Raw genomic sequence first — 12,761 nt, 5'->3', positions numbered from 1 at the left:
TTTACTTGTTAGGTTAATTCATTCAGCCCTTGTTGGTGCAGGTCAGTGGTTGAGGGCCAGCCTGAGAATCAGAGGGTTGCCAGTTGGATTCCCAGTCAAGGCACATGCCTGGGTTGTGGGCCAGGTCCCCAGTAGGGGGCACATGAGAGGCAACCAGACATTGATGTTCCCCTCTCTTTCTCCCCTCCTTCCCCTCTCTAAAAGTAAATAAATAAAATCTTTAAAAAAATAGAAATATGTTCTGTCTCAGTGGTCTAAGGCATCCAGTGCCCCAGGATGCAGCGGGACAGTGTGCGTGTCGGGGGATGACATTGGGGAGCACCTGGGATTGCCGTTCTTTTCTTGCCTTTCCAAACCGATTACGCCAGGAGTTGGTATCATTTCAGATTCCTCCTCTCCCGGTGTTCACCTTTTTTCACTTTCTCCCTCTGATGTTGCCCCTCTGGACTCCCAAGAGCAGTGATGCTGCTCACAGAGAGCATTTGGGGTGGATCTGGGGGTCCAGCCCTGCCCACACAAGTCTCTATCCTATGCCTCCTCTTCCTCCTCTTCCCTCTGTTTCCTCTGGGCAATCCTCTCCCTCTCTCTGCCCCTCCCTGCCACCTGCCAAGCTTTCTCAGGCATTTTTATTTAGAACTGTAAGAGAAGTGAGATATAAGACACTTGGCCAAATAATATCATATGTCTTAAACAATTCCCAAATCTATGAAGATTGTTGTGAACTTCGGGGGGGGGGGGGATTCAACATGGTGGTACAGTTACTATCAAATCTTTTGAACCTGTCAGATGAGAAATTGAATCATTATTTGGCACCAGTCCCTCATGGTGGCAGCATCTGCTTCAGACTGCAGGGGCAGACCCTGATGGGGACCGGTCGGCAACTGGATGATGAGGAACATCCCCCCACTTCTTCCCTGTGATGCAGAGAACACAGCGGGACCACCCATGGTGCCAGGTGTAAGACAGAGGATTCAGCACAGCTGGAAAGTCCACGTGAGAATTCACCTTCTACCTGACCTTCCTATGGAAATGTTTTCGTCTCATCCAAGACATAACAGGCCTCACACCTGTTTGATGCTGGTGTGATGGGGACAAAGTATTAGTTTCTTTACTCCCCACTTTGTACCAAGCACCTGGTGTGCACAAGGCCCTCACCAAAGATTTCTTCCCGCACCCTTGGGAGAGCTGGGGGAACTTGGCTCAGGGAACATGTCCACAGCACAGATGGTCCCGAGCTTGTTGCTCATAGAGGGACTATCTGAGCTCCTGCCCCCCTCCCCGCTGGTGCTTCCCTCTGGGCCCTCAGTCATGTGCCACCATCCTCTGTCCATCGTGTCCAGGTCACGCAGACCTGCAAGTCAGTTCCCTCGCTGGTCCCACAGTAACAGCACGTAGAGAGCTTTCTGTAGCCTTTGGTTTTGTCACTGAGATTTTGGAAGTCACAGGGAGGGGTCCCCCAGGTAGCACTGGGCATTACTGCACCAAGATGATGGTTTTCCTTCTAGAAAGAGGAAGAGCTTATCCTACCACCCAGCAGACAGAGACACGTCATAAATTATCCCCTCTCAGAAAGGTAAAGGAGGTGGTCTCTTCCGGGATGTGAAGCCATTTCTTCTTATTATTATTTCTACTTTTCCAAAAAAGGAACCAGACTGTCCTCCCTCACTTTTGGCCACTGGTGACTGGATCTGACATACACTGTGGTCCCTTAGTTCATTCCCTAGGTAGCCCACCAAAGTTCCCTTCAGGCATGTGACCACCGGAACCTGCTGCTAGAACATGGAAATGTGCTTTGGGAGCTCATAGAAATTACTCTGATAGGGGTCCCCAGAAGAGAAGGGATAGATTTGCACTACTGTTATCCATACAATAAAGGGATCTCATTTGTAACCAGGAAATCTGCAAAGGTCTCAGAAACCTTGATTACACATAATTTCTATAAACACCTAATGAAGGAATCCAAGAAGAATGTGGTTGTTGATGGGCAGAGGGGATAAGAATGAGGGGAGGCCTCTTAGGGGGCAGACAAGCCAAGCTCCATAATGATCTTGAAATTTTACCAAGAAGTGAAATTCATGTGTGTGCTCTTAGGAGAAATATTAGTGGTCTTTCCCATGGTAAAAGACTTCCATATTTGTACAAATGTGAGAGAATAGAAAAGTTTTATTGTAGTAACAGTAAGCAAACAATTCAGGGGATGGGGCAGCAGTGTGAGGACCACCCTCCCAGCAGGGAGTCATCAGGGTGCGGGGAGATGGAGGTGTGGTGGCAACAGTTGGCTTCCCAAGAAAAGGAGAGGACCCTTCATTCAGCAACATGTTGACGTTGAGGCTGGCCAAAGAGTTTCTACATGAACATCTGAATACTCCAAATGATGCTCTCCTGCCTGTTGAATCTGTCTCTTTTACCTTTTCTGGCATTTCACTTCACTGAGTTCTGAGGTCTTGGTTCTTCAGTGGGCCAATGATAAGGAACAATCTGAGTCCTTCCATAAAACTGTAATTCAGCAAATTTAGTTTCATCAAGAAAGAATTCTATAAGCATCTCTATACAGATAACTAAATGCAAAGAGCTGACTTCACTAGACACTTGGGTCCAGTGATCACTGTGATCCTAAAGACAAAAATTAGGAGAAGAACCACAGATGGAGATTATCTGCCAATCTAGAAAGAATCTGGAGGAGAAAGTTACTAGGGACAAATAGACCAAGCTTGGGGCCAGCGACTTTTGGTTTCCTGCATTCCTTTTCTGTGTGTGTGTGAGAAAGAGTTCAGGTCACAGGGAACATCTGTATATTCTGCTTTGGAGTTTTACAGATTGGACACATGTCCCTCCCCTGTGAAATCAATCAAACGTCCACCAATGGCCAACAGTGAACTTTCCTGCCCTCCCTAGTCCTGAGAGCCTGAGGGACAGAAACAGGGAACTCTGACTTTGGGGAATGATTTCTAGGGGGAAGGGGCACCTAAAATGTGCAGGAAATATAGACAGATTCTCATTTTTTGTCAAGTGTTTTGAATACACATTGAAGAGCAAAGCCAACAATGTTCAAAGCTCCTATGATGAGTTCAAGTATCTTATTCTGACGCTCAATTTCACCCCTAGCATTTTGCTGCATTGAAACACAGCAGTTTTCCCTTTCTGCCAGCACCCTCTCCATTTCTGCCTTTCTCCTTTCCTTCTCCTGTATGTCCCCCAGGTTTCTGATTTTCTCCTCATACTCCTCTCTTGTCTGCCTCTTCTCCCTCTCCAGCTCTGCTCTGCACTGCTCTTCTATCACTCGGATCTGTTTCTGAATCTCCTCCTCGGCCCTTTGGTACATCTCGTTAGTGTAGAATCCCCCTCGTTCTCCATCACCATGCACTGGACCAGGTCCAGCAACTGTGCCCTCTGGGCCTCCTGCTCAGCCCCTGTTGCCTTATTGTTGAACAAACAGTGGCGATGCCTGAACTCCTTCATCAGATCCTGAATGAACTTTGGGGCTTTTTTTATGTAATCACAGAACTCCCTGCTGTCCAAGTCATCCTTCCGGGTGAATAAGAGAATCATGAATCTCCTAGCTGTGGAACCAAACATCGTCAGCACCTTCTCCAGGGCCTGCTGCTGTTCCTTTGTGTACCGGCCCAGTGGGACCACCAGGAGCAGTGCATGAGGCCCCGGGGATGTCAGGAGGATGCAACGAGCAATCTCCTTTTGTGTGTCAGCATCTGGCACCTCAGTGTCAAAAAGGCCAGGTGTGTCCACGACCACAATTTCTCTCCCAGTCCACGTGCAGCTCCCTTTCTCACAGACCTTGGTGACGGATTTTGCTGCGATGGTGGAATGAAACACTTTCTTCCCAAGGATGCTGTTCCCTGTGGCACTTTTTCTGGCTCCAGTCTTACCCACTAAGTCCAATCTCAGTTGTGACTCTTTGGGGTCTTGGTTTCCAAGCCTTGGGACATCAGGAAACAAAAGCCAGTGTTAAGAGTTACCTCCAGCATTTCCCCTGCAGGACTCAAACCTAGCAGTGCCCATCTCTGTTGCCTGTTCAGGTTCTATCCTGTGAGTGACCCCTGTACCCACAGGAGCTCTGAGGAAGCCCTGGACTGGATGTTCCTGCTGCAGGACCTAAGGAATCCTGGGCACATCTCCAGAGTCCCTTGACTAGCTCACTCTGGCATTTCCAGCTATGGGCTGAAAGAGGACAACCCCCAATGGTGTAAGTGAGAACTCTGAGCCACTGTAGTAGTTGTCCCTCCTAAGCTAAGGCAGGAAGTGACACAAAAGCTCACTGTGGGACGTCACAGTAGAAGATCCCCACACTTGTACCTCATAGTCACAAGGGAAGTTTTCTTCTTCCCATGAGGAAGTCAGGGAAGGGCAATTCAGGTCCTCCCACCTTGCAAGGGCGATCAGGGCACCTGGGCACAAAGACAGAGTGTTCCTTTGCATGTCACGTATGTGCCATCCCGTCAGGGACTGTGACCCACAGAAGCACAAAATGCTTTACTTTGCAGTTTCAAAATTGTGTAGAAATCTGATGAAGTTTTCTAATTTTAAATTAATATTCTGAAGACTTATAGCCAGAAAGTACTGATGGTTTTCTGGAGTTACTATAAAATCCCTTGATACTTAAGAATAAGAATAAGAAAAAGAATAAGAATAAGAATAAGAATAAGAATAATAGTAACAACGCATATCGATTAGCACCAGCAGATTTATACACTTTCTTGGTCTCCTTTGGTTAGGCCTATGTGCTTCCTGGGAAAGTTGCAGGCTAATGACAGAAACCATAGCCTACCAACAGAAGGATGTTTTCAAAGTAACTGTGCCTTCAGTTAAACACCAAATCATCTGTTTAGCTCTTTCCCCATTTCCCTTTAGTAAATCTGTTTCTCTTTAATGTGCCTTATGGAGGAACACTTCAGGATTTGGTGAACCCAGGACGGGACCAGGCAAGACAAGGAACAACCGCACCTGAGCACCTGTCTCTCTGACAAAGACCCTCCAGCACGGCCCTTGAGTGAGACAGTGGCCTGTGGCAGGACCCTGTATCACACACAGCCATCGTCTCTGCTCAGAGTCCATGCCCACAGGGTCACACCCATGACATTAGAGACAGGAGTGATGACTGAATTTCCCTTTCAGAGACATCATCACCATCACCCAGGTCCTCAGACCCAAAGTCTAGGAATCTCCCTTGATTTCTCTCTTCCCTTTACTTTCCAGATCCTACCCACTGGAATGTTCCATTCACAATCTGACTGCTTCTCTCCATGTAGAAGACCATCATACCAGCCCCACCTCCATCACCATCCGTGCCTCAGCTGTCCCCTGACTGGCCTCTTTATTTCCAGTATGTCCCCTTCTGCCTATTCTGTAATAAGAACGATTTTTTAAAATGTCCATTAAACAGAGGAGAGATTTGGCAGAAACCCCATCTCTGGCTCCCACAAGATCAGTAGTAATTCCCCATCTTCCACACACTCTGTGGGGAACCTGTAGCTAATCCAGGGAGTAGCCAAACCACCCCTGGGGGCGAGTTTCCCACATTTGATAACCAGCATCCTGGGATGAGAGGGTAAGTTTCCAGAAGCTGAAAACACAGGACACAGAATGGCTCCCAACAAGGGGAACGTGGGTAGGAGGTGAGAGCACTTTGCCGTTAGCACCACAGTGGAAGACTCCACCTAGGGACACCCTGAGGGCATCAGCTGTCACCACACAGGGAGTGGGAAAATCCTGGGAGGTGAGACAAAAGGCCACCACAGGCCAGCTCCACCCTGGAGCAGTTTGCTAATGCTGAGGGCACATGGCGATCTAGGTGACAGAGTGCTGTTGTGGCCATGGATGTTCCCATCTGGGACACATGTCTCCTTGGGATGTACCTCTATAGCTCCATCTGTGAATGCTGAGTCCGTTTCCCACCCCTTGAATCTGGGTGGGCTGCGTGACTTGTTCTGGACAATTGCACATTAGGAACATGAGGCCAGTGTGGGTTGTAAGTGTGTGGATGTGCAGAGCTGGCTGTCTCTTTCTGCCTCGCAGAGCCCTGCAGCTGCCTTGGGAAGAGGCTGGACTCACCTGCTGGGTGATGTGGGACACAGGCCCACTTATGCCTGTCACCCTGGCCTGCCCATGAGCTTGCTGACTAGCAGACACATCCATGAAGATTGGGATTGACAACTGGGATTGAGGTACATCTAATTCTAAATTATCCAGTTGCTGGATCTCGAGAGCATCATGCTAAGCATAATAAGTCACATGAAAAAAGGACAAGAGCCATATGATTCCACTCACATGTGTGATATAAAATAGGAAGCCACAGTGGAATCATAAAACAAACTCATGGACACAGACAGCAGTGTGGTGGTGACCGGAAAAAAAGGGAGGTGGGGGAGTGAATAGGGTGAACAAGGTCCAATGTGTGGTGATGGGAGGAGACAAGGCAGTACACGGATGATGGATGACAGAATTGTACACCTGAACCTTATATAGTATTATTAACCAAAGTCAGCCCAATACATTTAATAATAATAATAATAATAAAAGATGATCCCGTTATATGCTGAACTACCACTTACCACCAGATGCATGAGTGAGTGACTGAGAGGGGCTCAGCTGGCTCAGACCCAAGAACTGCCAACAAAATGAATGATGTTTCTAGGCCACTACATTGTGATTTGCAAACCAGCACCAGTTCAACTGATGTAGTTACTTTCTATGGATAAGAGAGTAAAAGGGTGTTTGTGTGAAAAATGGACTGAGCCAGTCTGGGAATTTGTTGGTTACAGTGAGGCCACCTGGAGCAGGGACCACAGGGACTTGAATAAAATCTTTACTCTCACATTCCTCCTTCCCACCCTCTCAGGAGCTGAAGAAAGGGGCACAGAAACACCCAGAGAGGCTACAGCAGGTCCTCCTGATGTGCACATGTAGGGAGTAGGAGACAAGAACCCTCATCAAGCCTGAATCACTCAGGACACTGTAACCTCTCTTCCTCTGAGTGGTGAGGCTAGGTCAGGAGGGGCCAGGGTGGCAAGTCAAAGTAAAAGAAAGAGCAGAGTCGATGAAGACAAAATGAGAAATGGGGTTGGGGCATTTGGGTCTTGCTCAGTTGGGGACTGGCAGACAGGACAGCAGAGCCCCCACCAGGTCCCCTCCTTCAGCCTGGCCTGGGGAGCCGGAGCCCGAACCCCCTCTCACCATGGCTGGTCCCAGGTTCGCTGATGCTGGAACTCGAGCTGTGCAATGGAGCTGCCATTGTCGGGTGAGTTCCTGTGGGTAAGAAACACAACTCATTTCAGGGAAATGGGGAGTAACTGCAAACTGAACCTCCTGCAGCCAGCAGCCCCTGCTTCCCCTAGACTGGCTACTTGATTTCCCCTCCTTCCCAGCACTTCTGCTCCACTGCCCTGGTCAGTGTCCTTTTTGCTTCCTGCTCTTCCTCTGCGCAAACATACAGGATTCAGGTGCCTCCTCAGCCTCACTTCTTATTTCCCTTCCCCCATCCCCTCAGTAATTATTTGTTGTGAGTGCCATTTGAACTTTACCTGTAGCTTAGACCCTCTGCAGAGCTCTGATCTTTCTTATCCCACTCAGCCTCTCCACTGGGCGAGTTCATGGGCATCTCACACAGAACTGGCCACAGGAAACCCTTGACCTCCATGCTCTCCAGCCAGCATGCCTTCAGGTCACAGGGATGATCCTGTTCCCCTCCCCCTCCTCCAGGGGATGGCCTCAGGCTTCAGCCAGGGATCTTCCGGTGTTATGGGGTCATCTACAGCGAGTCTCTCCTCAGTTTTTTTGATCTATCCCATGGACTTGACCACCAAAATGTGCAGAAGTGTCCCTGCTCCCACCACAGATGAAGACAGGCCACTGGGATCGGTTTCCCTGTCATAGCCCCTAACCAACCCTCTCATCCTCAGTCCTGCTTCACCTCTACAATCAGTTTTTAAAACTAAACTTTGCTTATTTTTCTCTGACATGCCTTCCCCTAACACCGTCACCACCCACAGGACAGCTGCACTGAGGTCCCCTCGCCACTGGCTCTCCCAGCGCTCCCAGGGGTCCCCATGGAGCAGAGATCTCAGCCGGGAGTTCTGCATCTGCTCTCTCTACTCTGCCCTGGTCAGCTGTGAGCTTCATGACAGTGGACCCTCCAGGGCAGTGTCCAGTCTTGTATTCCCTTGTGACTGGGACAAACACATTACTGGACACAGAGTTCTTCACAACACATATTGTTAAATAAAAGCATTGATCAAAAGTCCCTCATTGTTGCTTCCTTGATGTCCAGCCTACATCTGAGAAAAAGGTTGCCCTTCCTCATCCATCAATGCTCACTGTCACAGAAGCACGGTGTTACATTGTGAATATTTCATCTCCTCGCTGCCTACACACGTTTGGCAGTGGGGAGAGCTGCTAGAAGAACAGGGAGTGGAGGGGACTTTGCTGTCAGAAGAGCTGGGAGTGGAGGGGACTTTGCTGTCAGAAGAGCTGGGAGTGGAGGGGACTTTGCTGTTAGAAGAGCTGGGAGTGGAAGGGACTTTGCTGTTAGCAGAACAGGGAGTGGAGGGGACTTTGCTGTCAGAAGAGCTGGGAGTGGAGGGGACTTTGCAGTTAGAAGAGCTGGGGGTGGAGGGGACTTTGCTGTCAGAAGAGCTGGGGGTGGAGGGGACTTTGCAGTTAGAAGAGCTGGGGGTGGAGGGGACTTTGCAGTTACAAGAGCTGGGAGTGGAGGGGACTTTGCTGTCAGAAGAGCTGGGAGTAGAGGGGACTTTGCAGTTAGAAGAGCTGGGGGTGGAGGGGACTTTGCTGTTAGAAGAACTGGGAGTGGAGGGGACTTTGCCTGGGACAGACTGACAATGGGAGTTGGGAAGGGCAGGCTCCTCTGATAGGAGCCTTCAAATACACACCTGAAACACAGTTAGAAAGACAGACGGTCCTTTGGAAAGAAGACTTATGTCTTCATCCCTTAGAGTGCGGGAGTAGAAAACCCTACTTGCAAACTGAGAAGAGAAGCCCAGCACTTTGAGAAATCAGCTTTGGCCACAGAGTCACAGTTGGTCCTGGGTGTGGCAGCCCTGCTTCTGACGCCTCCCTGCGTCCCTCACACACCAGCTGCCCTCAGAGCCCAATCTGCCCGCTTCACCCAGCTCCACCCCAGAAAGCTTCAGGTGTACTTATAAATTCTGTAGGAGATGAAAGGAATCATTTATTTGTACAAATACACTCTGAGCAGCAAACCTGTGAGAGTGGCTAATGTGCAGGGCTCAGCCTTTACAGCAGGTCACAGCCCCAAGTCAGTCAGCAGAGACAGGACACAGAAAGCAAGGAGAAACCTGCACTGAGAGCAAGTCTGATGGGAGGTTTAACAGGGATCCCGGGGGAGGGGACTCCGATGCTCCACACCCCACATTTCCCTGCCTCTCCCCCCTACACATACACAATCACCCACGTTCCTCTACCTGCAAAATCTGCGTCCTGCTCCGGTTTCTGACTTTGAGGGCTGAGCTAAGTGAGGACACTGAGGACCAGGAAGAGGAGAGAGGAGGTGAGGGGAGGGGCTGTCCACACTGACTCATGGGAGAGGGCTCTGCACAGAAAGTAGGCTGTACCACAAGCGCCGTGCTGGAGACAGAGAAGGCCGCCCCGTGCTGTCCACAGGGTCAGCCCGGCAGGAGGATGTGACCCGTGTGAGCGTTTGTGCCATCAGTGCAGGAGCCCTGGTGTGTGTGAGGCAAAGAGGGACTGACAGGAAGGGAAAGACGAACAGCACTGCAGTCGTGGTGGGGTACTGCAGCCCACTGGCATCAACGACGGGTCTTGCAGACAGAAATCCCACAGGGAAACAGCAGCCCTCCAGGATGCGCTGGCCCCCATGAATGTAATGCATGTGTCCAGAGCGCCTCACCTGGGAGCAACAGAACTCACAGTTTTTCCCAAAGCACAAGGAACGTTTTCTTGGATAGCCCACAGTTTGGAACACAAAGCAAGTCTTAATAAGTTTAAGATCATTGCAATCATAACAAAAGTCTTCTCTGACTGCCATAGTTTGAAACTAGAGATCAAGAACAAGAAGTAACCACAGGAAAAGCACACAAATACATGGAGACTGAATAACAACAGGCTAGTAAACAATAAAGGGGTTAACGATGAGATTAAGGAAGAAATCAAACACCTGAAGACAAATGTGGGGGAATGGGTGAAGAGGTGAGGGGATGGAGAGGTACAAATGGGTCCTTACAGAACAGCCATGGGCAGTAGAGGAAATGGAGCAGCCACAGCACTTGTACGTATGAGCCACGGACATGAACAATGGTGGGGGGAATGGCCTGTGGGAGTGGGGGTGCTGGGTGGAGTGGGGCAAAGGGGGAAAATTCAGCACAATTGTAAGAGCATAAACATTCATAAAATGTTTAAAAGGAAAAAGAACAGAATGTATAAAGAACACTTACATGACATTAATAAAAAGACAAATGACCCAATTTAAATTGGAAAATGATGGGAATAAACATTTTTGATGCATAACTTACTGCCTGTAGTGGGAGCAGACAGCAGCCTGAGCTTCCCATGTGTCTCCACCAGGGACCCCATCTCCACAACCAGACCCTGAGTCTGCTCCTCATGCCCGGCAGTCACCCCTGCCCACCCCTACCCTCCCCCCCACCTCCCCACCCACTTCTGTGCTGTTCAGGGACATGCTCCCCAGTGTTCCTGATGTGAACATGTGAGGGGCAGAGACCCGGACTCAGAGCTGAGGGCTCAGATCCGGAGCGGGAGATGATGATGATTTTCTGCAGCATGGCCATTTCTTGATTCCAAATCCCAATTTAGGAAGAGTTTTGGAAAATCAACATGCTTTTTAACAGGAAGAAAAAACCTGAGAATAGTTGCTTCCGGCACTCTGTGTTTTGTATTTGTTTATAACAGTAGAGGAGACTGCTCTTTTCAAAGCTAAAGTAGGTAGTTCACCTCCCCAGAATAAGGTGACACCACCCCTCATATGGAGCCGGGAGACACCCCGGACAGCAGCAGACCTCCGCAGATGGGGAGCTGGCAGTTGAATGCACAGGAGCTTACTTACAAGGCTGGTCTTGATTGGTCTCCAAGACAAATGTGTGGTGCACCTGCCAGGTCTGAAGAGTGTATATAGACCCCTCATCTGGGCTCAGTCACGTGCACCACACAGGGGGTCTCAACAACATGTCATTCTCTCAAGGCCGAGCCCCTGAGGCAGCTCCTGGGTAGTGACAGTGTGAGCTGAACACACATTCTGAGGACAAGGACAGGCTGGGGTTTGGGGGGATGGGGAGCTGGGTCCAGCTTTCAGGTCAACTGGAGGTCAAGTCCTCCCTATGACCTCCCCAGAGTAACAGAACACAGGGGGTTCACTGCTCCTAGTGTGGGAGCCAAAGGGACACCAGCCTTGGTGGAAGAAACAGGTCTCCTTTCACGTGAGACAGTGGGGGACACAGGGGACTTTGATTTCCGAAGCTCTGCCTCTCCCAGGGGAGGCTCCACCCCCGCCCACACACATCGTCCTGGCAGTTCCAGGCTGAGCCCCTCTTTGCAGCAGCTCACCCATCAGTCCTGTTTCAGGTTGAGATCATCCGTTTCAGCTCCTCTGCTAAACACAGTGCAACGATTTAGCGTTTAGGAAGACGTGCCCAGACTGACACCCTTGTCCCATCCGTCACCCATACTCCACCCTTGCTGAGCACCCTTATAACTTCACATGCCCCCCTTCTTCTTCAGTGGGCCCCGAGAGGGCAGCAAGGGGCTTCATGAGCTTGGAGGTGGCTCGTTTGGTGGCTGCTCTCTCAGATGCCCCAGCAACACTGCAGTCCCGTGAGAGAGAAAACACAGGCGAGGACAACTGTCCCCAAAATCAGGGAAAACATTACACCCAGAACCCCATGACCCGAAATATTGACTTAGCACGTCCCCTGCGCTGGGGGGTCGGATCTCTCAGGGCATTGACTTGTATCCTCACGAGATTCAGCAGATGTGATACATCAGCATACTCACCAGGTATGAACACAAAGTTTCCTCCTTGGATAATGACAGAGATGTCAGCTGCCAGGAGAAGTGTTTCTGGTGTCAGAAAGCACTGGAGGGAATTTTTCTAGATACAATAATAAAGAGCTGCGTGTGTCTGAAAGAGAACCGACTGTGGGTATTGCTAGGATTGAACAATCCCTCTAATGAGGTACTTGGGGGAGAGTCAAGTGCAAGGGTTTCCTACAGGTGGTGGATACAGGGTGTGCAAGTGACAAGGGACACTGCTCTTAGCAGTGAGGAAATGACCCCTAAGGGGGTGAAGGAGAGCTGGAATCAAGAATGGGGGTTCAGTACAGGAGGTGTGACCTTCTGTTTCAGGTTACAGCAGGTCAGAGATGACCTTGCAGGGAGAGAGGGAGGAGAACAAATACCCCAGCCTCACTTTTCTACCCCAAGGAGGCCTCCTGCTCAGACTTCCCACTGGCAGGAGCCCAGCAAGACTCAGAGACCCAGGGATACCATTGACATGGACAGACAGGACAGGGGCCTCAGGTCGGGGCCCCTCTCACTCAGCGCTGTTCTCGCCACATGTTCACAGCAGCGCGGTGTCTGCAGACCAGCTGTAAGCAGGACGTGCTTGGCAGGAGCCCCCCCAGGTAAGTGCAGCCAACTGCAAAGAGGAAGCCGACGTGGCCCTGACCAGTGAGCACACACAAGCACTGGCTCCACCTCCATCCCAAAGAGTGAACTTAGGATGTGAAACCCCCGTCTCC

At 50.1% G+C, this 12,761-nt stretch overlaps 2 protein-coding genes and 1 pseudogene across 2 annotated transcripts in view; all 3 read right to left on the bottom strand.

Annotated features, from left to right (window-relative positions):
- LOC114507465 (GTPase IMAP family member 4-like) overlaps window positions 1-9,515 on the bottom strand; it is a 658,105-nt gene extending 648,590 nt beyond the window's left edge. The window contains exons 1-2 of the mRNA XM_036011025.1: window positions 9,453-9,515; window positions 7,189-7,260 (exon numbers count right to left, since the gene is read on the bottom strand). Coding sequence (XP_035866918.1) covers window positions 7,189-7,246 — 58 coding nt within the window. The 5' untranslated portion in view covers window positions 7,247-7,260; window positions 9,453-9,515. The remainder of the gene's footprint in view (window positions 1-7,188; window positions 7,261-9,452) is intronic.
- LOC114507421 (GTPase IMAP family member 8) overlaps window positions 1-12,761 on the bottom strand; it is a 772,814-nt gene that overhangs the window by 586,293 nt on the left and 173,760 nt on the right.
- On the bottom strand, window positions 2,461-5,272 carry LOC114508063 (annotated as a pseudogene).

This window comes from Phyllostomus discolor, chromosome 10, assembly GCF_004126475.2.
Source record: "Phyllostomus discolor isolate MPI-MPIP mPhyDis1 chromosome 10, mPhyDis1.pri.v3, whole genome shotgun sequence".
NCBI lineage: Eukaryota > Metazoa > Chordata > Mammalia > Chiroptera > Phyllostomidae > Phyllostomus > Phyllostomus discolor.
Note: the sequence above shows the minus strand (reverse complement) of the source record. Positions and strands in the feature narration are given on the sequence as shown.